Raw genomic sequence first — 26157 nt, 5'->3', positions numbered from 1 at the left:
CCGAGATGTGTCCTACAAGCTCCTCCCGTGGAAAATTGTATTCCGTTGGTTCCAAATCAACCAAGCCTGGACGAAGAAAAACTCGAGCTCCTCGGTATTTAATTTCTCCATTAGCTTCTCCACAAGCTGCAGCATATCAAGCTGTCCTCCCCCACATTTCTGCAACCGTCTCGCACACCCCGCCCACACGTCCTAAGCCACACTACACTCCCACAAGGCATGGATTGCAGATTCCAAGCCTCTTTTGCAAAGTCTACACCTGCCATCGTTGACAATTTGTCGTCGAGCTAGCTTCTCCCAAGTTGGCAAGATATCATGGCAAGCTCGCCATGCAAAAATCCGGACCTTATTTGGTATGTGGAGTTTCCAGAGCTTGCCCCACTCCTTGCTGCACCCCATTGACGAAGAACTCTCTCCATTTACATCATGCTCCCTTCTAAGCTCTCTAGCCAAATGGTACCTTGTTTTGACCGAATATTCCCCCTCTATTAAGTGCAGCCAAAACAGAGTATCATCATTTTGTCTACGGCTCAATGGAATCCGAAGTATAGCATCCGCATCTTCATGGTGAACCTCCTCTCAATTAAGCCTCTATCCCATAGCTTGAGTGACCAATCAATTAACTCCGAAACACGCCATTCCCATTCTTCTTCCTCTGGTGGATGCAACACCCTATTTGTGGGGTGGTTCGGAATCCATTTGTCTTTAAGCACCCGGATTCCAGAACCATCACCCACCCTCCAGTAACAACCTTTCTTCAGAATCGGTTGAGCCGCAATAATCCTCTTCCACACATAAGAGTTATTATTCACGTCCCCTGCCTCCAAAAAATTACATCGCGGGAAGTACTTTGCTTTGAAACACCTGTAGAGCAGAGTATCCTTTTCCTTCAGTAACCTCCATCCTTGCTTGGCCAGCATTGCTAAATTAAAACACCGGATATCCCTAAAGCCCATACCACCTTCCTTCTTTGGTTTAGATAGTGAGTCCCAACTCTTCCAGTGAATCTTCCTCTCATTACCCACCTGCCCCCACCAAAACCTTGTACACATGGTGTTAAGCTCATCACAAAGCTTTACAGGAAGCTGAAACACTCCCATAGTATAAGTTGGTAGAGATTGAGCAACGGCCTTTATCAATACCTCCTTTTCGGCTCTAGATAGCATAATCCCCTTCCACCCTCGTAGCTTTTTCCAGACTTTATCCTTTAGGACAACAAATGCTTGATATTTAGAGCGCTCAATTAGAGTTGGTAGTCCCAAATAATTCTCAAACCGGTCCACTTCCTTAACCTTCAGCCGAGTTTTAATCCAATTTCATTGTCCACCATCTGTATTGCTACTGAAGTCAATGGAAGATTTGTCAAGGTTTATGAGCTGCCCCGAAGCTGAGGCATAGAGCTGTAAAATATCTACTAATGCTTGAACTTCATCCCGAGTTGCTCTGCAAAATAGTAGAGAATCGTCTGCAAATAGCAAGTGGGATATACTAGGAGCTCTCCTACATATAGACACACCATGCAACCTATTCTCCGCCTCAGCTTTTGCAAGTAGTGAGGAAAAACCCTCTACACATAAAAGAAACAAATAAGGAGATAAAGAGTCTCCTTGTCGGAGCCCTTTGGAAGGAGTGATATTACCAAAAGATTTCCCGTTGATACGGACAGAAAACGATGGTGTCGAGACACAACACATGACCCGCTCAATCCACACCCCAAGGAAGCCCAGTTTTGTCATGATACATTTTAGGAAAGCCCACTCAACCCGATCATAAGCTTTACTAAATTGAAGCAATCAAATTGAAAGTTATAAAATTGAAAATAAAATTTTAGACGAAGTTAAAGAGTTTAATTTGTACTTGAGCAGTTGAGCCTATATTCTATGTAATAATAAATGAACGGTTAAGATTAGATATGTATGAATGATACATTAAAAAAAAAAAAAAAAGTGTTTATTTTATCCATGCGTAGACAGGCATTGAAGTCAGTGGAGATTCATTATGGGCCGAAGCTAAAGCTGCGTTATTAGCGTTCTCATCTGCACATAATTTGGGCCTTACTGCCTGGGCTCCTTTTTGTAACAGTTTCGGGGCCACTTCCATTTCCATCTCCATTTTTCTTCCCTTCGTGAAACGAACCTGGAAATTGGAATTACTCTTTTTATCCAACCTGTAAGTAAGCTAGTATCAAATAAGTCCTGTCCAACACACACTAAAGAAATTATATATTTTGGGAAAAAAAAAAACGAGTAATAAGGAAATATATAAATATTAAAAAATGCAGTTTGTAAAATAGAAAAACAATTCTACTACAAACATGCTACTCACCTTATTTGGACCACCACAACAAAAAAAAGAAAAGATATGGCGTGAAAATTTTGAAAGAAAACTTAGTGCCTATAACTTTTTCCATTAAACAAGATTTATGATAATAGAGTAAAAATGTAAAACAGATTTAGAGCTCATTTAGTAGGGTATCTTAAAATATATATACATACATATATATATATATATATATATATATATATTTATATGTTTTAAGAGGACCAAAGTGGATCAAATAAGACCAAATGGATCAAATAGGGCAAAAATTGTTGAATAGACTATTTCTAGCAAAATATTAGGCGCATGGAATGCATTCAAACTTATTTCGTTAGTTAGACTCTTTTTGAAAGTCGAGTTTGGCAAACTCGACTTTGGGCTGGAAAGCAAACACTATAATGGCATATTTTTTAAGTGGTGTTTGAAAACGTCACTATAGTGTTTGCTTTCTAGTCCAAAGTCGAGTTTGCCAAACTTGACTTTCAAAAAGAGTCCAACTAACTAAATAAGTTTGAACACATTCCATGTGCCTAAGAAATAGTCTATTCAACAATTTTTTCCACCAAATAGAATCAAAGTGGACAGATGGACCGAATAGGACTAAAGGGGATTGAATAGGACCGCATAGGACTAAAGTGGACCAAAGTAGACCATAGAGGACCAAAGTGGACCGAATAAAACCATAGTGGACCGATTTAAACTGAATAGAAACAAGGTGGACTGAATAGGACCAAAGTGGACTGAATAAGACCTAAGTGGATCGAATAAGACCGAATGGACCAATTAGAATCAAAGTGGACAGATAGACTGAATTGGACCAATTGGACAGAATAGGACCAAGTGGACTGAGGAGAACCGAAGTGGACCGCATAGGACCGAAGTGAACCGAATAGGACCGAAGTAGACTGAAGAGAACGGAAGTGGACCAAATAAGACCGAAGTGGACCGAATAGGATCAAGGTGGACTGTATTGGACCGAATAGAACCAAAGTGGACCGAATAGAAACAATGTAAACCAAATCGACCCAATAGGACCTATGTGGACTAAATAGGACCTAATACAACCAAAGTGGACAGAATAAGACCGAACTAACTGAATTGGACCAAATAGAACCAAGGTAAATGGAATGGACCGAATTAGACATTGGGGGACCGAATGGACCGAATATGATCTAAGTGGACCGAATAAGACCAAAGTAGACTGAATAGGACCAATGTGAATCGATTATGATGAAAGTGGAAAAAATAGGACCGAATGGACCGAAGTAGACAAAATAGACTGAATAGAACCGAATAGGACCAATTTGGATCGAAAAAGACCAAAGAGGACTGAATAGAACCAATGTAGACCGAATAAGACCGAAATGAACTGAATAGAGCCAAGTTGACCAAATAGGACCGAAGTTATAATAACAGTTTTATAATAGGGGCGTTATTTATTTATTTTATATCCTCTTTCAAAAAAATTGTTATAAAAAAAATCCTCTTTCAAAAAAAAGTTTATATGCTCTTTCAAATTCAAAATAAAGAACAATTGATATGAAAAAAAACCAAACAAACAAACCGTGAGATATATTAGGGAGTAAGGGGAGACGAAAATTCCAAAAAAAAAAGAGCTTTTTTTTGGGTTAAATTGTTTTTTTAGTTAAAATTGAGCTAATAGAGAAGCTGAAGTTAATGCATCGGGCCCGTTCGTTATTTATTGTTTGTATTTTGTTGCTTTTTTCAGCTTCTGTTTAAGTAAAAATCTTTATTCAGAAAAAGAAAAAAAACAAAAAAAAATCCTCACCACTTAAAAATAAACAAAACAAATTCATTTTACATTTTCATTAGTAGACAGTGCAAATTCAAACATTTCAGGAAGAGACAGAGTTTGAAGAAGAGACTAGAGACTAGTAGCAGCGAGTAAGTGTAAGAATTCTAATAACTGTTTCATCGTTTTTTTTTTTTTTTTTGGGTTTTCCTAAGTTTATGTTTTGGGTGTGTTATCGACAAAATAAATCTGTATCTATGAACTCCATTTGTTGCTTCTCTTCTCCTATGTTTTCACTTCTGCAAACTGCGTTTCCTATGTTGAGATTTCATGTTTTGGGTTTCTTGAATCTGTTTTCAGGTTGTTGATTACATGGGTGACATCAAACTTGAATGACTGGGGGTTTTGTTATTTACTGTTAGCTCTTAGAATTCACATTTCACAATGAAATTTGCTCTTATAAGCACTAATTCCACACACCCATTTGCTCCATTTTGTGCCTGTGCCTACACATCCTCTCACTCTAAGCCAAAGTATCAGAACCAGAATCAGAATCCAAATCCAATTACAACATTTTGCAAACCCTTTACTTTGCCCACCATACTCTCCTCGAAATCATCTCATTCTAAACCATCCAGATTAGTTGCGCTTTGTGCTTCCCGTGCTGCTAAACCATCCAATGCCAAATTGGAGAATAGTAGGTTGGATGAGGAGGTGTTGAGTGAAGAAACCATTGTTGAAGATGAGAATCCACAAAGCCAGTGGAATGTGGAAGTGGGGAACCCCATTGTTCCAGCCAATGTTGTCAAATTGAGCTTGAGTGACCAAGCCTTCTTGCTATTGGCGTTCATTGCCTGCACGGTACGAAGTACTAGTTTTTTAGTGTTTATTGTGTTGTGAGGCTTGCAGCCTTCAATAGCTTTAATGGGGTTTCTTTGTTTGTTTTAAGACATGTTTGGTTGCCCCATTAGAATATAATAATGGATCATTTTGATTCTCCATCATATTGGAAGTGAAAATTAATCGCTATTCAGAACAAGATGAAGCATTGAATGACAAGATTTTAACTTTTTCAACAAATTACAGGTTTTATGAGGAAATGAAAATGACATCCAAAGTTTTGCAAAATTTACAGTTCCCCTTCGTAACGTTTTTATAAATATAAAGATATACAACTGAAATTCCTATTTCACCCTTGAGTTACCCTATTTTTGTGTAGTATCTTGCTTTGGTTAAGTGATAAAGTTCCTAATTTTCCTTTGGCTTATGAAATCCTTATTTTCCCCTTCTTACCTGATTCTCCAAAAAAAGAGGAATGTTTAAATTGGTAACTAAAAGGTCAAAATATGCATTTCATGGTATTTGTTAGGGAGGGGGCTATCTTTTTTGCAAAAATTTGGGGTTCACTTTCATTTCCTTATATCTTAAGGGAGGTTGGGGTTATTTTCTTAAATTTTTTATGTATATTGTAGCAGTGGTTGTATCTCTAATGACTTGTCCAATTAACAACAATGATTTTTTGAAGACTTATAACCATAAAGATATATCTGTTCTTGAGGAACAAAATTTAGTACTTCATACTAATCAAATTTGTTCAGGTAATCTCATAGTCCCTAGAGGGGGAAAATGAAAACAGCAATGATGTTATTGGGAGTTTACAAGGGAGTGGAAAATATTTTCAGCTAATGACTTACCTTTTAAAAGTTTGAAGTAGTTCAATGAAAGTTGGGCATTACTATGAGCAGTAAAATGATTATTGTTAAAATCTAGCAAGCTATGTTACTTCCATTCTAATTTGCAGGTAGTCATGTATCTTAGAATTAATTAATATCTTTTAGTAATCTTTGGGAAAGGGGTATATGACAGAAAAAATGGTTATGATCTGAGTATGCTTTGATTTAAACTTGTAGTAGGCACTAAGTGTTCTGTTTTTTGGGACATACTTGCTAGCTTAAATTTTATTGAATTGACTATGGTTTATGTTAATTTTCTCTTATTAATAATCATGTATAATTTTCAATATGTGCAGACTTCTGTGGCATTTACTAGTCTCGTTATTGCTGCTGTCCCAACACTATATGTAAGTTGTCTTATGTCTGACATTATGTTCCAATGATTTCTATAACTTTTATGGCTCTTAAGTGATGTAGAAATTCGACAGTTACTACTTACTATCCAGTTTATGTTGCCATCTTCACCCATCCTCTTTTTGACCTTGCTGCCTTATTGGTCCCATAGAAGCTGATCAAGTGTTTTGCCTTTGGTCCTTGTTAGGCCTGGAATAGGCAACAAGATACTTTGCTTTCTTCATGATCAATTGTTTTCTTTCTCATGCTCTTTTCAGCTAATCGCTACAGTTTGATCCACCCCCCACTACACAGTAACCACCTAATCTCCTTCTTGCCAATAGATTTAATAGCCAGTAACAACTCTACCTTTCCTTGTGTCCTGACTAACTGTTTATGAACGCATATGATATACAGAAACATGCTCTATATCAGTCTGATATGGAAGATCAATAGTGTCAAATCTGGTTTATGTAATATAACAATAGGTGCTAACTTGTGTAGGTATGCATATTCTTCTAATTTTGATTGCCTAAATAAATAAATAAAATGATATACTAGGTAAAGCTTGCTTATACCCTACTTTCTAATAGTTAAGGGTTTTTTCCACTTTGTGTTTGTGCATGAGCGTTTGAATAAAGAATGATTAATGCATCATTAGGATTTGAAAATTTATCTGTATTCACATTTTTCACTTTTTTCTAGGTAGGTTTTGTTTACGCACTAAATTATGGGTATGAAAATTGGGATTTTAACATTCGTGTCATGTCTCCTAGAGAAGAAAACTTGAGTGTCATTTTTTATTGTATGAGGCATTGGTTTAGGTGCTTCTGCTCTCTCTCTCTCTCTCTCTCTCTCTCTCTCTCTATAAGTAATAATGATTTATAAAAGGTGTTCTGCATTTATGTCACAGAAAATATTGCTATCATCAGCAAATCAAAGATGAGAAATTAACAAGCTATTAGGAAATTTATTTCTTGCTCCAAAGCCTGATGCATATGCATCCTCCACAGCTCTCACCAATGTTCTGCTCAATACCTCCTCCATAACTGTCGTTTTTCTAATAATTAGATTTCACCATGCTGTTTTTATATTTTTTTTAAGATGTCTATCTATATATCTGTGTGTCTTAGTGTATTCTTTTCAACACTCATTTTTTTAAGATCCCACTCAAGCTGTGTCTTGTAATGAATTTTTGGCTTTTTACTCATCTTCCTTTTCAAGAATTTTGGGATAGTTTTTTTGTCCTGATTCTGCTTCCACTTTCAGTGGTTGTAGGGCATCCATAGTCTTGTCTTTTCGATTGATTCTTGTAAACTTACCTGCCCACTGACCCCCCTCCCTCCTTCCCTTCCTCTTTTCCTTTGGTAAAAAAAACTCTGTTTTACCTGTTAGTTGAGATGTATCTGGTGGTTGTTAGATGGTTTGAGAAATGCTTGTGGTGCTCGAATTGTAAGAAGGTTGGCTTTGCCACTGTAGATTATCTCCAGAAATATATTGTCTCACAGCTGTGGTGGGGATTGTAATGGAAAAACTCTCCCATGGGTGATAAGAATGTTGCTTAATTGACTTTATGCTCGCTGTTGGCTGGCCAACATTAATGTGAAGCTTTGGTGGTGCATAGTAATGAAGAAGCCCTCCATACATGTTGCTTTTGGGGCCATGCTGTAAAAACTGGCTTCTCAGTTGCTAGATAGGTGGACTTGCTGAGGGTTTTGATTTATTGTGGACATTAATTTAATTTGATGCTCTTTGGATAATATTTTCCTCAAACACATCCAAATTTTTTCTGTTTAAATGATCTGATTATTTTTATTGATTAGTCTATGAATCTGTAAATTTTAGGGGCAACACCAAGATCTTTAGGTTCTAACGTTAAAGTCCAGAGTTGTAAAGATATGATTTTGATTATTGATATTAAGATATACTACTGCCTGAGAACAATGTTAGAATTTTTTTGTGTGGGTAGTATCATATCATGTCTTAATTTTGGAGATACTGCTGCTATCTGTGTTGGACTAATGCCCTCATTTGATTCTCTGGTCTGACATAATAATGTGAGTTTTCTTTTATGTCCCAGATATAGGAATTCTAGATGGTCTTAAATTTTTATTTGGCCAATACTTCATGTTCCTAAAATTTGCATTATTGATCAGAAAATTAATAATGTTTATCAGACTTCAATTTGCGATCTGTTTCTTGCAAATTTGATCATTTGAGACTTGCAATTGTGATAGACATTTGGAAGTGTCTTTATTCTTGCACCATAATCTGTTAATGGCATACTAATAACTCTGAAGCTAATTTTGTTTTAGCTTAAGAATTGTGCAAAGCATCTCCCTTTCACGTTTTGAAGAGGTTTTCAAGTTATTATAATTTGGAAATTATAAGGTTCATCAGATTGAAAAGCTTTATTTATGCCTTTCTATCTGCTTCATTCTGATGTGTGGGATTGTCTCTTGCTCCCCACCCCAACAACACCCCCCCCCCCCCCCCCCCAGCCCTTTCTCTCTCCCATCTCTCTTATTTTTAGTAGATTCTGATTGTAGATATCTAAATCATCTGAAGTTTGATGACAAAGTTATTTTTCCCCTTTAAACATTTGGTTCTTATGCATCTGTTTTTCCTCTATATCCTTAAGGCAATGGGGAGAGCTGCAACATCTCTTTCAAAGCTAGCAGATACAGCTCGTGAGGAGCTCCCTAGTACTATGGCTGCCATTAGGCTATCTGGCATGGAAATCAGCGACCTTACACTGGAACTAAGTGATTTAAGGTGATTATAAGCTCCCTACTTTTGATTATCCTTCTAATTTTTTTTTCTTCCTTTATTTCAATTTTTGGTTGTTTTGTGGAATGCTACTGGTAAATTACCATAGTTTCTTTTTTCTCTGTTGCACATGTTTATCATTAGCTATACATGGACTTCCTTCTGTAATCTGAAAGGACCTTCCTTAAATTGTTACTTGGGTCTCATAAAATGTAAACTGGAACCCTTCTGTTACCTTGACCTTCTTCAGGGTTATATGGTATCTATGTATAGTCCAGAGAAAAAACCAGGAGTCCTGTAGCCCCATCTTGCTGGGTAAAACTCTTCTTTGCTTCTTAATTGAATAGTTTATTATGGAAATGATTGCTGTACTATGTTTTTATTATTCTCACTTCCACTGTTTCATCGATGATGCTTTGATATTAATATATGTTTATTCCATTTGGTGCTCAGCCAAGAGATAGCTGATGGGGTCAGCAAATCTACTCAAGCTGTGCAAGCAGCAGAAGCTGGAATTCGACAAATTGGTGCAGTTGCTCGCCAGCAAACTATTTGTATGTTGGAGCTGCAACTTTTCTTCCTCTACCTCAAACAACACCACCCCCCCCCCCCCCCCCCAAAAAAAAAAATCTCTCTCTTGCACCCCAAATCTCCTTTTCAATTTTGTTTCTGGTTATTAATATTGTTCCCCTTTCCTATTTTGAGGACTGTTATGTTTGTATGATACAGCAATGATTCAAGAGAGAGCAAGCCTGCCCATCATCTCTTTGCAACCTGTCGTTGCTGGAGCTGCAAAGAAGACTTCTCATGCTGTTGGCCAAGCAACAAAGACCTTCATGAATATGATCTCTCGGGGGGAGTTCAACCCAGAGAATGAAGACGACAGTGGAATTGATAGAGTGGAGATTTAAAGGTTTGCTGCTTCCCAATTATGTGTGGCCTTGTGTACATATTGCAGTGAACATAGACATTAGCTTCAAATGAGTGTGATTATGCAAACGCCCAAAAAATTTTGGGCTAATTTTAGTCATTTGTCTCATATTATTTTTCTTCTTTAAAACCCCAATAAATAAATAAAAATAATAATAATCCGTTTAAGTAATGCCTTATATTTTCTTAGCGGTTCCTCAAAAATAATAATAATAATGCCTTATGTGGCAGCCAGATACCCTTTGAGCAGTAGTATTTGGGCCTCAATTAATTTGTATATGGGCTATATCTTAATCCTACCAGTTTTGCTCCAAGCTTCACTTGGTTTTTGTCTCAACAAGACTTTACTTGCAAGTTTTCCCCTCTCAGCTACCTTGTGTTTTTCTCTCTGTCTCTCACTCTCTAGTTTTTCCAACCTCTATCTGTTTACCCTCTTTGACCTTTTATAGTCTCATGTTGGTGGGGTGATCATCATTATTCTCTCACTTCACACATATTCCCACGTTCGTTAGAATCCCAAGGGATCCTTGCAACTTTAGAGGATTCCCTTTTAACTTGTTCTAGACGCCAAATGATGTTCAGTTGTGAATTCCCCAATGGCACTGCCAGTCCTCGGTTACCGACCTCGCTATGTTCGTGTTTTATCCCGACTTCCCTCGTCACTAGTCAATATTAAGCCGACCAATTAAAGACTTCCTCAAGTGGCTATCCCTTTGACCCGTCACTCCGACCTTTGGATTGGGCCCATTGTCATAGGGCTCGGAGTTAACTCCCTCCATATGTACCATACTTAGCTCCTCTAATGGGCCTTGGGTCCCATTTTGGGTTTTGATTAGGTGGGCTAGCACGGGCCTTCTGGACCCAACCTTCCACACCTTATTTTATACCATAGTTTTGGAAAATGCTAAAACCATAAACTATTTTACAAGTTACTGATGTACTGAAAGATTATTTATTAGTAAAATAGTGTTGTTTTCAAATGAGAATTAGTAAAAATTTGCGACATCAATAATTTGTGGCTATCGTATTACTTCATAATTTTTATGCATTACAAGATAATGCATAAAGCTTGACCCTAGTAACAAACAGCTTACAATGTTTTTCCATCTGCAAACTTGTATTATACATATTCCAGCTCAAGTGAACAACTTTCAATGCAATTATTACTGCTATCCTATATCTGATGTCATCACAGAAATGAAAGTACCAATGCCTCAATTCCAAAAGCTTGTAACAAATCCAAGTCCGATGCTAGCATTGAAGAATAACCTTTCAGGATGATCCTAGTTAGATTAATGGATGAATTCAAGATACTCTATGCAGAGAGGCTTGTTATCTCGTCAAGGATTCTACCTGTAAGGTTATTTCCAGAGAGGTCTATGGCATTAGATTGCTGCCACAGTCGAGATCTCTTTGTAATAAATAATAATATTGTTGTATGCTTGTGTAATAGACTATAGTTCTAAGCAAAACTACTATTATCATAGAACAAAGTACTCAGATTGCCAGACAGTTGGGAATTAGTCCAGAAAACTTGTTATGTGCAAGATCTAGGGAGTGAAGAATTGGTAGAATGCATTATTGTTTAGGAATATATCCACTGTAATGTTGGACTTTAGGCTTAAAATCCAAATTTGTGACATGCTTTCTCACATCCATGAGGGTAGGCTTCTTGAAAACCTATACCCTTTGAGATCAATGCACTCTAAATTTGTGCAATTCAACGAGGAAAAAGGAATTTCAATTTGTTATTGCTCGACATAGATACACCGATGGAACTTGGAAATGAATTGAATTTGGAATACCTACTTGTTGCCTAAAGGATTGGGAATTGAAATGTTTGATACTTTGATAGTAATTGGAATATAGGGAAAAAGTAAGTACTAAAGCTATTATAATTCTGTTTTCATAATCCAGAAACACAAAAAATCTGTTCTCATTTTCAATTACTTTAACTCATTTTTTTGAGTTTGAGGGATAAAAAGTGAGAAAGAAAATCAAGCCAAACAAGTTGAAATAATGTGAGTCTTACGAAAAATGAATAATGGATGATGAGAATTTAGCGAAGAAAATCACTCAAACCAAAGATGGCCTTAACTTTGTTCGAGTTAGTCTTGCACAAGTTTCTTGATCCAAATCTCATGTCTCGTCCTCTGCATGTGTATTGTGCACTGATGGGCTGGTTTGCAACTTTGGGCTCATTACATTGCTCTCTCTTTTACAGCACCTTGTTAATACGGTCAGAATATACTGTTGCATGCTGTGACATTTAACTAGTTTTAAATTTGACATTTTTTTTATATATATAAATTAAACGTTAACTTTTTTTTTTTTTTTTGAGAATCAATTAAACGTTAACTTAAATTAGCTATTACTTTATTTTAGATAAACTATATAAAGTAAATGGTAAATTAAACCTAACCTCCTTCAGGTTTTATGAGTGGACTTTTTTTTTTGGTTTGGTTTTAAGATTTGTATAAATGTAATAGTTAAAACCATGAGCACTTATCGTATGACTTTTTTAATGGAATATATATATATATTTTTTTTTAAATCAAACAATGAACAAAATTACACTCTTCCATGAGATAGGTGATAAATGACACCTATTCTTAAAGATTTGTATAAATTAGTAAGCTTTTTTTTAAATATAACTTTTTCTAAGAAAAGAATTAAATATTTAATTTGGAAAGTAACATTATGTAAGGATATCTGGTTATAATATTTTTCATTCATACAAACCTCAATAAAAAAAGTGACATTTCACTCATAATTAAGAAGTCAAATTTAGCCAAACCTCAAGTGGGTTTGACTTGTTTTATATAAAGTACCTTAAAATATTAGGGAAAAAACAAAAACAAAAATACCTTAAAATAAATAAAACCAACTCAAGTGAACTTGGCTGTGATTTTGATAAACATTCACTAAAGTTTTTTTTTTTTGATAAACATGAATCTTAATAATTTAATAGCTGTTTGATAAAGAACCCAAACCAAAGTGTCTCCAAACTCCAAAAAGCGGTGACCGTGTCAACACCCCTACCAAAAATGAAGGCCATAGTGATTACCAGTCCTGGAGGCCCAGAAGTGCTGAAAATACAAGAAGTTGATGAACCCCAATTCAAAGACGATGAGGTTCTCATCAAGGTCGAGGCCACAGCGCTGAACCGCGCTGATACGTTTCAGAGGAAAGGTGTGTATCCACCACCCAAAGGTGCCAGTGAGTACCTTGGTCTTGAATGTTCTGGGACCATCGAAGCTGTTGGTAAAGCCGTTTCCAAATGGAAAATAGGCGATCAGGTCAGTTTTTCTCGAAAGTTTGTTCATTTCTTTCTTGGGTTTTGTGTGTTTGATGGGTATTTTGCTTTTGGTTGATGAGAAAATGAGAAGGAAAAATGGAATATTGGGTGTGTTTAAAGTTTGAAAATTTGAGGGAACTATTTGGATTTAGCTTGGTTGAGATCTAGTGGGTTTTTCTTTTTCTGTTTTTATTTTATCTTAGAATAATGTTTTGGAAAGTTTCATGTAATGAAGAATCTGAGGCACAACCCATAAATTAGTTTTGTTTGGTTAATGGTTATTTATGATAATTGAATATAATTCTCCTTGGAATTTGGAAAGATAATATGATTGTGCTATTTTGATCAATGTAGACTTGTTTGAATTTAAATGGGAAACATAATGTATTGCACTTAAGAAATTGTACTTTTTTTTTTTTTGATAAGAAAGAAATTGTGAGAGGGAAGGAAGGAAGCTACCCATTTATGGCGTAAGGAAATAGCCACCAAATATGGAGAGGGTAGTGGAGGTTGGTGTACTAGAGTTGTGAGAGGGACTCATGGTTGTTGGTTATGGAAGAATATTAGAAAATGTGCAGACAATTTTTTCGGTCATGTGGTGTATGTTGGGGAGAGGGCAATCGTATTTGGTTCTGGCACGACCCTTGGAGTGGTCCTATTCCTTTGAAAGAATTATACCCGGAATTGTTTGCCTGTGCTGTGGTTCAGGAAGCTCTGATTTCTAACATGGTTATTTTTGCACTAGATGGGGGAGGTAGGAGTTGGAACTTCCTTTTCCGTTTCAATTTTAATGAATGGGAGTTGTGGAGATTATATTCTTTCTATGAGCATGTCTTTGCCAGGATACCTAGTGGGGAGGGTGAGGATATCTTGATTTGGCAGTTGAATCGTAGTAGTGTTTTTGATGTGCGATCCTTTTATATTGCTTTATTGAAAGCCCCTTCAGTTTCTTTCCCTTGGCAGAGCATTTGGTGTGTAAAGGTATCTAAAAGGATATATTTCTTTCTTTGGACTGCTGCTAGGGGTGGGATTCTTACAATAGATAACCTTGTTAAGAAGAACTTGCCCCTTGTTAATTGGTGTTGTCTATGTAGGTGTGATGAGAAAACTGTAGATCACCTTTTGCTTCATTGTAAGCTTGCATCTGCTTTGTGGAGTGAGGTCCTTATTATGTTTGGGGTTCAGTGGGTGATGCTGGGTTCTATTGTTTCGCTTCTTTTTGCTTGGAGGAATTGGTTGGGAACTTACTCTTCAAAGGTTTGGAATATGATACCAGCATGCCTTATGTGGTTAGCATGAAAGGAACGCAATGCCCAACTTTTGAGGACATTGAGAGACCTATAGATATGTTGAAGAACTTGCTTGCTAGGACTTTGTTGGAGTGGTCTCGTATTTGGGGTCTTACGCATTGTAGTTCCTTGTCTAATTTCCTTATCTCTATTAGTCTTTCCTTATGATTTGTTTGTATTTGTTTCAAGGGCAGTGAGTTTACAATCGTAAACACATTGTTCCTTTTCATCAATAAAACTCTTATTATCTATATAAAAAAAATGGTTATTTATGATAATTAAATATAATTCTCCTTGGAATTTGGAAAGATAATGTGATTGTGCTATTATGATCAATGTAGACTTGTTTGAATTTAAATGGGGAACATAATGTATTGCACTTAAGTTTTGTTCATATGATAAATTATTAATGGTCCAAAAAGCTTAAGCTATGAGATGAAGAACTTGATCATTTAACTAATATTGCAACACTCCTCTCATGTGCGGGTCGAACTTAATCATTTAACTAATATATATCATGCACATGTTCCTTGGACTTTTCTGGTTTATTTTGTATTTTACAGTGCTTTAATTGTGGTGAAGAAAGTTATGACCAAGGATTTAAGGCTTAGTGTGTCTTTATAGCTTAAAAATGAGAAGAGAAAACAGAAAGGGATATTAGATTATTTTATCGGATACAGTAATGTAATTATAAGTTAATGGGTTTAGTGATGCAACACCAAAACTCTTTGGTAGGCCAGCTACTTGTTAAGCCTTATAATACTATTCTTCCATCAAAATGATGCAATGCTTTTTTGTTAATATAAATCAGAGTATATGAGAGTTGAGCCACTGTGGAGTGGTTCGTTGATGGTGCTTACAGGTAGAGTTGGCCTTTTAACATGATTGAATAGCAGTAGTACACTGTATCAAATTAACTAGTCATAATATTATAGGTATGTGCTCTTCTTAGTGGAGGAGGGTATGCCGAGAAGGTTGCTGTTCCAGCTGGACAAGTTCTTCCTGTGCCACCTGGTGTTTCTCTCAAGGATGCTGCTAGCTTACCTGAGGTGGCAGGCACTGTTTGGTCAACTACTTTTATGATGAGTCGGCTATCTGCTGGGGAAACATTTTTGGTAATTTCTAAGCCAACTTTCTCCAATTTCACTTTATGATTATGGAGCATAATTTATGGTCCCAATCATAAATGGTTCAAAATCACTGGGACCATCTTGTGCGGCTTTTTTTTTTTTTTTGGTAAAATATTATAATACACAATTTTCTTTTAAATTTTTTCGTTCCCACATGAAATCTGAAATGTCTATGGTAACAACATATGTGATTGATAGTAATAACCACTGTGTATGATACATGCTCTAAACGATAATTTCTATCTTTTTTGACTTTATCAAGATGGTGCCTCCAATGCGTAACTGATTAATATTAAATTTTCAGGTTCATGGGGGCTCAAGTGGTATTGGTACATTTGCAATTCAGATGGCGAAATACCAAGGGGCAAGAGTGTTTGTTACTGCAGGTCCAGTGTCACTTTTCTTCTGATGCATAAGCTTAGTGTCCATGTATTCATATATTTTTAGATTGTTAATGGCAGGGAGTGATGAAAAATTAGCTGTTTGCAAGGATCTTGGGGCTGATGTGTGCATCAATTACAAGACAGAGGACTTTGTTAAAAGGGTAAAGGAAGAAACAGGTGGAAAAGGTATTTTCTTTAATATTGAAAAATCTTTCCTCAATGTTTATAGAGATTGATGTTTTTATTATTATTCTTTTTGCAATGATTATTAGGTTAATAACTAACCAAATGTTCAATGGCAGGAGTTGATGTTATTCTTGATCATATTGGAGCATCCTACTTAAAGCGAAACCTTGAGAGCTTAAATTTTGATGGGAGGCTTTTTATTATTGGAACTATGGGTGGCTCTGTTACAGAGATCGATCTCCGTGCTCTTCTTTCGAGGCGCCTCACAGTGCAATGTATGACACTTGATATTGGGTCTTAGTACCATAGCTTTGGAGTTGGATAAATTTGTTATCTCTCATTCTTTTTTGTTTTAAGTTATATAATATGTACAACTGCTGAATTATTTAACCATTTCAGATGTCATGTTTTACTTCTTATAGATGAATATGTTTCTGTCATGATAATGATTTATGACATATTTATTGATATATGGGAAGTAAAACATGACATCTGAATTGAGGCTATGTGTTGGAATGTACAATCTGTGTAAACCGAGCTATATAATATTGATACTGGGTAAACTTACTGACCAACAATTCTATAGTAAATTTTTTGAAGGATGCACCATCACTAGAATGTGAATGTTGCTGGGTACTAAGAAAATTATGCCATCAAGGGGGAAACTATATTTACCATAAATTGCTTTCTAAGTTCGTGTTTGGAAAACCATCTCTAGATCACATTTTAAGTTCTGGAAATTGTTGTTGGCTGTTCCTAACAAGTATGTCCAGTATGAGTGTTTTTCTTCTTAGGTTGAGAAAAAGTGTGGAGCGGGATCAGAAAACGTGTCCAAAACATGAAGTATTTCATTCTAATTTCTGGAAATAGTTGTTTGGCAGTTCCTATTAAGGATTTCCTGTATGAGTATACTTTTTTTTGGGTTGAGGAAAAGAAGAGGGAGGATGAAAAAATCTATCTAAAACATGAAGGAATTCAGGTTCCCTAATGTTTTCACAATAAATGAACCTCTTTAATTTTGGCTCTGAAGACTTTTCTTAATTTTTTGTCCATCTTTTTGTTAGGATTCTTTCTGCATTCATAATTATGCAAATTCTCTCACATCTTTTTTTATCCTTTAATTATTTGACATGTATCTGTATTACAATTCATCCTGCATACTTACTATGGATAGTTCCAAATTTGATGGTAAAAGTAAATTTGTATAGATAAATGTCCTATTGAGAAGTGTTTTTTCCCCCCTGATTATAAACACTTTCTTAGTATATGCTTTTTCTTTCCCTGCATATAATTATTGTCTTCTTCTTTATTCTTTTTTATTGTATGTAGCGGCTGGCTTGCGATACAGGAGTACAGAAAACAAAGCAGTGATTGTTAGTGAGGTTGAGAAGAATGTTTGGCCTGCAATTGTGGCAGGCAAGGTGAAGCCAGTGATATACAAGTATTTCCCATTATCAGAAGCAGCAGAGGCGCACCAGCTCCTGGAAACCAGCGTTCATATTGGAAAGATACTGCTTGTTCCTTGATTTAGTAGATATTCTTGTGGCTCACATGGTTGATATGGTTATAAGACCTTTTGCATATATGTTGTGGCAATGCTTTTATATGTGTCTTTTGTCTTGTAATTTGGGAACAAAGCAACTTAACGGCAATGGATTTTGGACGTTCCATGTTACCTACCTACGTTGAATAGATTGAATTTGTGCTTTCTAATAGTAGCAAATGGCATGGTTGAATCTAGCTCATGTTTTAAAGTTCAATAAGGTATTTAAGGGTATGTTTGGTTTGGGTGAAAAAGTAGAGAGAATTGTTGGGTGTTGGTTTTTTTCTTCTATTTGGCTGTACTGAAAATGGGTGGATTTCAATTAGCTTAATTGGTAAAGTCCAATCGGGTCCACAAATACAAATTGCCCAATTAATGAGAGAATGAAAAGGAAATTAAGTTAGCCAAATGAAATATCAATTTTGCTCATACATGCTCAATGTCTCTTTAGTCTTTACTGGCCAGAAAATTATCGAACTCCTCCAATTTGTAATCATGCTTTGCAAAAAGAGTATTAAACAGAAAAATTCTGCACACAGGGAATGTGATCCAACCATCTTTCATAAAAGACAGAGGGAAGAGGATGGTACATGTATCAATGGCCCTTCAAATGGAAAGAAAGAAAGCAAAAATGGGAAGTAATAGAGGGAATTACAATGAGCTACTAGCTCTCACCTTCGCTGCCAAACCCATCACCATCAAGCTGTTACACACTATGTCCGTACACACATTGCATGCAAAGAACTGAAAATTTACAATCACGATTTTCAGTCGTTTGCACCCTGTGTGTGTACATACATACACAAAATGTGTGCAACATTCAGTAACGTAGGGACTGTCTTTACATTTTTTTAATGTACAACGGTTTATACAATGTCAATATTTTGCACGCGTCAGCTGATATCCTGTTGTGTGTTCAAAACACAATGTTATGGGACGGGAGTTTGCAACAAGAGCGTGTCAGTTGATATCCTGTCGTGTTTATTTTATGGGACGGGAGTGTGTGTGCGCTACAAGAGTGTGTCAGCTGATTTCCTGTCATGTTTTCAAAACACGATTTTGAGTGTGTAACAAAGATTTTTGCATTTTACAAAATTTACACACTTTCCCTTGGGTGTGAGTGTGTTAGGTAAAGTGCACTAATCAGTGCTCGTTAACTTTAGCCAAACGAGTGTGTCCAAGACTCAAGACTCGAAAGCTGTGTGTAAAGTGTGAAGTCAACGCCCAAAAAATGAAGGCAATAGTGATAACCAGTCCGGGGGGGCCAGAAGTGCTGCAACTACAAGAAGTGGATGAGCCAGAACTCAAAGACGACGAGGTTCTCATCAAGGTCGAGGCCTCGGGGCTCAACCAGGCTGATACGGTTCAGAGGAGTGGCGCGTACCCACCGCCCAAGGGTGCCAGTCACTACCTTGGTGTTGAATGTTCTGGGACCATCGAGGCTCTTGGTAAATCCGTTTCCCGTTGGAAAATCGGTGATCAGGTCTGTTATTTTCATTTCCCGTGTTCATTTTATGAGTTTTTACTTTCTTTTGGAATGAGAAGGAAAAATGGAATATTGGGTTTGTTAATGTTAGTTGGTCAAAGTTTAGCTCCAAACATTTCGAGTTATTTTTTTCAATCTATTATGTGCCAATTTATAAAACTATATATGTGTATTATTTAAATAAGTTGTATGATTTATTACAAAGGTTATGTAACTAAAACTATATATGTATAGTCTCTTTAGTTACAATATAATAGGTTGGAATAAGATGGCTCCGAAATGGTTAATCCCTCCATTTGTTTTCGAAGACCCATTTTTCTGGAAAACATTTTCTAGAAAAGTTGTCCTGTGTTTGGTTGTGACCTTGAAAATGAGCTAGAAAACGCTTATGTGGGTGAAATTTATTTGTGGTGGTTTGTTGAGTATGTGATGGTCCCAAAAATGTTTTGTCTGTCATATTGAGGTTGTTTTCTGTTGAACATGAAAAACGTTTTTCTCTGACCTACTTTTTCTGATCTGACTTCAAAACCTGTCTCAACTTTACCTTACAATTAAAAAGTTATAAGAAGTTAAAAATCTCAGGTGTTGCATCCCACTTCTTGGTAGGTCAGCCACTTGTTAATGCAATGCTTCTTTGATCTTATAAATCAGAGTATAGGAGAGTTGAGCACTGTAGTACGATTCTTTGAGGGTGCTTACAAATAGAGTTAGCATTTTAACATGATTGAATAGTATTAGTACACTGTATCAAATTAACTAGTCGTGGCATATATATAGGTATGTGCTCTTCTTAGTGGAGGAGGGTATGCCGAGAAGGTTCCTGTTCTGGCTGGACAAGTTCTTCCTATCCCACCTGGTGTTTCTGTCAAGGATGCTGCTAGCTTACCTGAGGTTGCGTGCACTGTTTGGTCAACTGTTTTTATGATGAGTCAGCTATCTGCAGGGGAAACATTTTTGGTAATTTCTGAGCCTTAATGATAATTTAGTATAATATATGGTCCAATTTACAAATAGTTTGATAATTTATGCATGATACAAGCTTAAAATGATAATTTCTATCTTTTTTGTTTGTTGCAACATGGTTTCTCCAATGCAAAACTGATGTATATTAAAATTTCAGGTTCATGGAGGCTCAAGCGGGATTGGTACATTTGCAATTCAGATAGCTAAATACCATGGAGCAAGAGTGTTTGTTACTGCAGGTCCAGTATCACTTTTCTTCTAATGCATATGTTTGGTTTCCAAGTATTCATACATTTTTAGATTGTGATTGGCAGGGAGTGATGAAAAATTAGCTGTTTGCAAGGATCTTGGGGCTGATGTGTGCATCAATTACAAGACAGAGGACTTTGTTAAAAGGGTGAAGGAAGAAACAGGTGGAAAAGGTATTTTCTTTAATATTAAAACCTTCCTCAATGTTTATAGAGATTAATGTTTTTCATTATTCTTTTTGTAATGATTATTAGGTGATAAAAAAAAGAACAACTAACTAAATGTTCAATGGCAGGAGTTGATGTTATTCTTGATCATATTGGAGCATCCTACTTAAAGCAAAACATTGAGAGCTTAAATTTTGATGGGAGGCTTTTTATTATTGGAACTATGGGTGGCTCTGTTACAGAGATCGATCTCCGTGCTCTGGCTTCGAAGCGCCTCACAGTGCAATGTATGACACTTGATATCAGGTCTTAGTACCATAGCTTAGGAGTAGGATGAATTTGCTATCTCTCATTCATTTTTGTTTGAAGTTATATAATATGTACAACTGCTGAATCATTCAACCATTTCAGATGTCATGTTTTACATTCCAAATATCTATATATTTCTGTCATGATCATTCAATCATGATCATCACAGAAATATATTCATTTATGGGAAGTAAAGCATGGCATTTGAAATGTAGCTCTTTGTGTTGGAATGTATGATCTGTGTAAACCAAGCTACATAATATAGATACTGGGTAAACTTACTGACCAACAATGCTATAGTAAAATATTTGAAGGATGCACCGTCACTAGAATGTGAACATTGCTGGGTACCAAGAAAATTACGCCATCAAGGGGTTACTGTATTTACCATACATTACTTTTTAAGGAGGATTTTAGAAAACCATCTCTAGATCACATTCTAAGTTCTGTAAATTGTTTTTGGCTGTTCTTAACAGGTATGTCCAGTATGAGTGTTTTTCTCTTTTGGTTGAGAAAAAGTGTGGAGGGGGGATCAGAAAATGTGTCCGAAACATGTGGTGTTTCATTCTAAGTTTTGGAAATCATAGTTTGGAAGTTCCTATTAAGGATTTCCTGTATGAGTATTTTTTATTTTGGGTTGAGGAAAAGGAGAAGAGATGGAGGGGGGAGGGAGGATGAAAAAATCTATCGAAAACATGAAGGAATTCAGGTTCCCTAATGTTTTCACAATAAATGAACCTATTTAATTTAGGCTTTGAAGACTTTTCTTGATTTTTGTCCATTTTGTTATGATTCTTTTTGCATTCACAATTATGCAATTTTATTCTCTCATCATCTTTCATTATCCTCTAATTATTCATCATGTTTCTATTTTACATTTGATGGTAAAAGTCATTTTGTGTGGATAAACGTTGTATTGAGAAGCGATTTTTTTTTTCCTGAGTAAATACTTTCTCAATGCTTTTTTTCAAGCATATAATACTCTCTCTCTCTCTCTCTTAATATTGTATGTAGCGGCTGGCTTGCGACACAGGAGTCCAGAAAACAAAGCAGTGATTGTTAGTGAGGTTGAGAAGAATGTTTGGCCTGCTATAGTTGCAGGCAGGGTGAAACCAGTGATATATAAGTATTTCCTATTATCTGATGCAGCAGAGGCTCACCAGCTCATGGAAAACAGTGGTCACATTGGAAAGATACTGCTTGTTCCTCAATTCAGTGGGTGATCTTGTGGCTCAGATGGATGATGATATGGTTTTAAGACCCTGTGCATATATTTTGTGGCAATGCTTTTATGTGTTATAGTCTTGTAACTTGGGAACAAAGCAAAGCTTAACGGTAATGGATTTTGGACGTTCAGATTTACCTCCCTACTTTGAATATATTAAAAAAATCCTGTGGAATTGAGTTCTTCTTTCTAATATTAGCAATGACATGATTGAATCTATTTCCTATTTTAAAGTTCAATAAGGACTTTAAGGATGTGTTTGGTTTGGGTGAAAAGAGAGGAGAGGATATGGTTAGCTGTTGGTTTTTCCTCTATTTGGTTGGACTGAAAAGGGGTGGAAAAAGGGAAGACCAGGTGTTTGCCAATCGGGTCCAATACAAATCTGCCTAACGAATGAGAGAAAATGGAAAGGAAAATAAGCTAGCCAAATGAAATATCAAATTTTTCCTACCCGTTAACAATGTCTCTTTAGTCTTTACTGGACGGAAAATTATCAAACTCCTCCATTTCGCAATCAAGCTTTGGACAGAGAGTATTAGATGGCAAAAACAATTGCACACAGGGAATGCGATCTAATCATCTTTCAGAAAAGAAAGAGTGAAGATGGTAAACTCAGACAATGACACTACAAGTGGAAGGAAAGACAGAAAGCAAAAATGGGATGCAACAGAGAGAAATACAATGAGCTGCTAGCCCTCACTTCCATTGCAAAACCCATCGCTGGCAAGAAGCTTTACAATTTCACCTTCAAATGGATAGATTCCCACCACCCAAAATGATGCCACTAATGCCATGTAGGGATTTTCTGTACTCTATATATGAGGCTTGCCACATAGGAGTCTTTTTACTTGCCCTAGTGTTAAACATCAATAAACACAATCCTTCAAATTATTGGTTTAATTTGCAGCTAAGTGGTTCTCCAATAAGTTCAAAGAAAAAGGAGGATGCAAGACACCATATGAAATAGAAATTGTAAATATATCTTGCTTATAAGTTCAAATAAAAGGGAGTACAAAATATAGAATTTAAAAAGCTCGAAAAAAATTGGAGATTGACTGGCTTAAGAAGGTTATTTTGGCTATGACACCTAGACTAATCAGAGCATATCAAGAAAACTGTCCGAAGCACCAGAGTGTCTTGTGATCAAGGATCTGTTTGCTTTGATTTCTCCTCTAAAGAAGTAATTGAAACATTCAAACACTGCAAAGAGCTTCAATTGCTAAGCTTTTTAGCACTTGAGGGCATGGGTCACCAAATTTGGTAGTGGAGATTGGGATTGCACACCCCTCCTGGCCAATGCAAGCCTGCAAGTCCTCAATATGTGAGAATCAATACTAAGCAAATAATTCAGAAGACAAGCTTAGGCTGAAATGAGATGGGCTGCTCGTACACTCTATATCAGACCCTAGTCAGGTTCCAAATATATGTTCTTAATCCACATGTATATGCTATATATAAAAATAAAAGTGTAACATTTAATGTTGCTACACTCCAATTGTGTCACATTATCTACCACAACATCAATAGCATTATCATTCTTTTTTTCTTTTTTTTTTTTCTTTTTTTTTACAATATTAAATAAATGAATAGATGAAATTCACACATTCATCTTGAGCTTGGGTGGTTTTAACTATACATATATCTTTGCCTTTATAAATTAATCTAATTTAATTTAGAAGTTTATAACTAAAAATTGAAATGAATGAAGAATCAAAAACTTTGCCATTATTCATCTACTTTGATTTAGATGTTTATAACTAAACATTGAAATCAATGAAGAATAAAAAGTAAAAGATAATTTTTTTTTTTAGAGATAATTATAACATGCTGCTAACCCCGCAGCTCGAACCCTTTCCCCCTTAAACCCCCAAGCACTTTGTACATGGAGAAGTGCCAATTCAGCTACAAGGCCTTTGGCAAAATATATTTTCTATGCATATCATCTTAGGTGGTTTTAATTTTACATATGACTTTGCCTTTACATATTCATCTACTTTAATTCGATGTTTATAACTAAATAATGAAATCAATGAAAATATTGTTTATAAAAAGGTATTTACAAATCCTGCTTAATATTTGATGGTGGAGATGATACAACCTGTTGGAACATTTTAATATTAATTAATTAAAATTGATTTATATTCAACATAAATGTAAAGATGTGAAAGTTAATATGGAAGATGAGGAGTTAATGAAAATGTTTAATCACACATTGAAAATGAGAGAGACTATTTTATTATTTTTAATTGTGGTGATTAATAGGCTAATATGAATTGATTTAGATATTGGGCTAGAAATGTACACAAAGAGGAGGTGAAGGGAGGAGATGAGGTTGTACCGTCGTTGTTCTATCCTTAAATAATTATTTTGTGTTCTATAATGCAAGTTTTTTTTTTTTTGTTATTTTCTTTATAATGTTGAATGCTTTTAATGAATGGTGTTTATTGTTGACCTAAGTAGGGAGAAAATTAGATTATAATGTGTCTTATTTCATGTTTTTGTCAGGTTTAAATTTATTTTGTATAACAAGATGTTGAGGAACAATTTGTGTAGTTAAAGAAAATGGTCTACACAAATTAATCAATAAATTCTGAAGATTAAAAGATTTCATCATTTTAGTCGCTTGGACTTTAGTCACTTTTTCATATTCTTATTGATAATTATACAACTTATTCGACTCTTCCACTACTAATTTATTTATATTTATGAAATCAAAGAGTTTCTCCCATTATTTGCATGTTATAAAATCATGTTATAGCTGACAAAGAAAAGTGAACCTCTAATTTTACTCTCCCATTTTGCCCTTTCTTTCTCACTCAATGCCAATATGCTTTGAAGCTTATATCTTCCTCTGATAGCTGTGCTTCTGATCCAAACTTAGATCTGCATTTCATTCTTTCTTGGCTAAACTCAAGGTGTTCTTTGCCTTTTATTGTTTTCTCTCCTTTTTTATTATTTAAATAGTTCTGTTGTTTACTTGAATATCAAATGGGTATTTTGTACACAAAGTGTGTGTTAGAATTCTTGAGTGTTTTGCTCGGTTTTTTAAAAAAAAAAATTGATTTTTGATAACATACCTCCTATTTCATTTTACCAACCCCTAATATAAATGAATAATAGGATGAAATTACCCTAAACCTTTAACTTTTATGATTTTACTTTACTGTTATATAAATCTCCACATGGAACAAAGTCTTAGGGTAATTAAGCTTTACTCCACTTTATTGCATTTGAACCATTTGCACAATAGAGTGAGCTTAGAAACCTTTTGTTGTGTGTGGTAATGGAAGAAGTGAAAGTAGAATGCACGGATTTTGTAAAGCTCTCAGATTTTTTTTTTTTTTTGTTGTTGCTTATTGTATTGATGTTAAGGACTTAATGTCAACTTATTTTGTTTAGGTACTATTGTTTTAGTTGTGTGGGAAAAATTTGATGGGTTTTGACGCTTGTGTTTGCAGTTCACAAGTAGAGGGATGTCGCTACACTGGAAGTGAATGGCAATGCTAGGGTCTCAGACAAAGATGATGAGCTACATGTCTTCGATATCAAGATTTCTAATTTCCTTTTATTGGTTTCAGTTTTGCTCAATATTTTTTTTTGTTAATTTTAAATTTTTTCTTTTCAGTTATTATGCAAAGATTAGTCATTTTTTTTCATAATAATTATGTTAGTAATATGTCTTCTTTTGTTTTTGTACAGATAAATCATCTATGGTGGTGCTTAATGCTTTCAAACATTGGAATCTAATCACAAGTAGCATATGCAATTAGTACTTTCCTAAGTCCAATACATTCTTCTTTTATTTTTTGTTTAGTGACATTTAGTGCTGCCCCTATTTAACTAAAAGTGAATAGGTAATTCATTTTTTGTTTTATTGAAGTCATCTGCAATTTGTGGAGCCAAGGATAAACGTTATGTTAATGGAAAATTGTATTGATGTAGCATGTAACTACAATTTGTTTCGCTCAAAGGACACTTAGTGTTGCCCCTATTTTACTTCAAGTGAGTTTTGTTTTATTTTTGAAGTCAAGGATAAATGCTATATCAAGCAATTCTAATTGAAAATTAATTTAACTGCAATTTTTTTTTTTT

At 35.5% G+C, this 26157-nt stretch overlaps 4 protein-coding genes and 1 pseudogene across 5 annotated transcripts; 3 read left to right on the top strand and 2 right to left on the bottom strand.

Annotated features, from left to right (window-relative positions):
• Nucleotides 1-530: 530 nt before the first annotated feature.
• Nucleotides 531-1100, bottom strand: LOC126728853 (uncharacterized mitochondrial protein AtMg00310-like). Its single transcript, XM_050434613.1, has one exon. It carries the CDS (start codon nt 1098-1100, stop codon nt 531-533), a length of 570 nt encoding a protein of 189 aa, XP_050290570.1.
• A 2959-nt stretch (nt 1101-4059) lies between these two features.
• LOC126727449 (uncharacterized) lies at nt 4060-10009 on the top strand. 2 transcript variants are annotated; one of them, XM_050433124.1, is made up of 6 exons: nt 4060-4224; nt 4433-4933; nt 6102-6152; nt 8780-8913; nt 9361-9461; nt 9637-10009. In XM_050433124.1, exons 2-6 carry the CDS (start codon nt 4517-4519, stop codon nt 9816-9818), a joined length of 885 nt encoding a protein of 294 aa, XP_050289081.1. In that variant the 5' UTR covers nt 4060-4224; nt 4433-4516; the 3' UTR covers nt 9819-10009. The 2 variants fall into 2 exon arrangements, with proteins under 2 accessions (XP_050289081.1, XP_050289080.1); XM_050433123.1 differs by having other exon boundaries at nt 4066-4230.
• Nucleotides 10010-12800: 2791 nt separating this feature from the next.
• On the top strand, nt 12801-17863 carry LOC126727444 (uncharacterized). Its single transcript, XM_050433119.1, has 6 exons — nt 12801-13136; nt 15360-15539; nt 15859-15940; nt 16016-16123; nt 16240-16398; nt 17453-17863. The coding sequence occupies exons 1-6, from the start codon at nt 12885-12887 to the stop codon at nt 17647-17649; spliced, it is 978 nt and encodes a 325-aa protein (XP_050289076.1). The 5' UTR covers nt 12801-12884; the 3' UTR covers nt 17650-17863.
• A 778-nt stretch (nt 17864-18641) lies between these two features.
• Nucleotides 18642-22251, top strand: LOC126727443 (uncharacterized). The gene is made up of 6 exons (XM_050433118.1): nt 18642-19149; nt 19930-20109; nt 20273-20354; nt 20430-20537; nt 20660-20818; nt 21855-22251. Exons 1-6 carry the CDS (start codon nt 18898-18900, stop codon nt 22061-22063), a joined length of 990 nt encoding a protein of 329 aa, XP_050289075.1. The 5' UTR covers nt 18642-18897; the 3' UTR covers nt 22064-22251.
• A 1006-nt stretch (nt 22252-23257) lies between these two features.
• LOC126727448 (beta-galactosidase 8-like) overlaps nt 23258-26157 on the bottom strand; it is a 38240-nt pseudogene continuing 35340 nt past the window's right edge.

Source organism: Quercus robur, chromosome 5 (genome assembly GCF_932294415.1).
Source record: "Quercus robur chromosome 5, dhQueRobu3.1, whole genome shotgun sequence".
In the NCBI taxonomy this organism is placed as follows: domain Eukaryota; kingdom Viridiplantae; phylum Streptophyta; class Magnoliopsida; order Fagales; family Fagaceae; genus Quercus; species Quercus robur.
Note: the sequence above shows the minus strand (reverse complement) of the source record. Positions and strands in the feature narration are given on the sequence as shown.

What these genes read in the sequence shown, in the direction of transcription:
- LOC126728853 (XM_050434613.1), bottom strand. Translation starts at nt 1,100, where the DNA reads ATGGGAGTGTTTCAGCTTCCTGTAAAGCTTTGTGATGAGCTTAACACC.
- LOC126727449 (XM_050433124.1), top strand. Translation starts at nt 4,517, where the DNA reads ATGAAATTTGCTCTTATAAGCACTAATTCCACACACCCATTTGCTCCA. An exon ending in CTGGAACTAAGTGATTTAAG is followed by an intron (nt 8,914 to 9,360) that starts GTGATTATAAGC and finishes TTTGGTGCTCAG; the next exon opens with CCAAGAGATAGCTGATGGGG. An exon ending in TGCTCGCCAGCAAACTATTT is followed by an intron (nt 9,462 to 9,636) that starts GTATGTTGGAGC and finishes TGTATGATACAG; the next exon opens with CAATGATTCAAGAGAGAGCA.
- LOC126727444 (XM_050433119.1), top strand. Translation starts at nt 12,885, where the DNA reads ATGAAGGCCATAGTGATTACCAGTCCTGGAGGCCCAGAAGTGCTGAAA. An exon ending in AATGGAAAATAGGCGATCAG is followed by an intron (nt 13,137 to 15,359) that starts GTCAGTTTTTCT and finishes ATAATATTATAG; the next exon opens with GTATGTGCTCTTCTTAGTGG. An exon ending in GAGGCGCCTCACAGTGCAAT is followed by an intron (nt 16,399 to 17,452) that starts GTATGACACTTG and finishes TATTGTATGTAG; the next exon opens with CGGCTGGCTTGCGATACAGG.
- LOC126727443 (XM_050433118.1), top strand. Translation starts at nt 18,898, where the DNA reads ATGAAGGCAATAGTGATAACCAGTCCGGGGGGGCCAGAAGTGCTGCAA. An exon ending in CTGCAGGGGAAACATTTTTG is followed by an intron (nt 20,110 to 20,272) that starts GTAATTTCTGAG and finishes TTAAAATTTCAG; the next exon opens with GTTCATGGAGGCTCAAGCGG. An exon ending in AAGAGTGTTTGTTACTGCAG is followed by an intron (nt 20,355 to 20,429) that starts GTCCAGTATCAC and finishes TGTGATTGGCAG; the next exon opens with GGAGTGATGAAAAATTAGCT.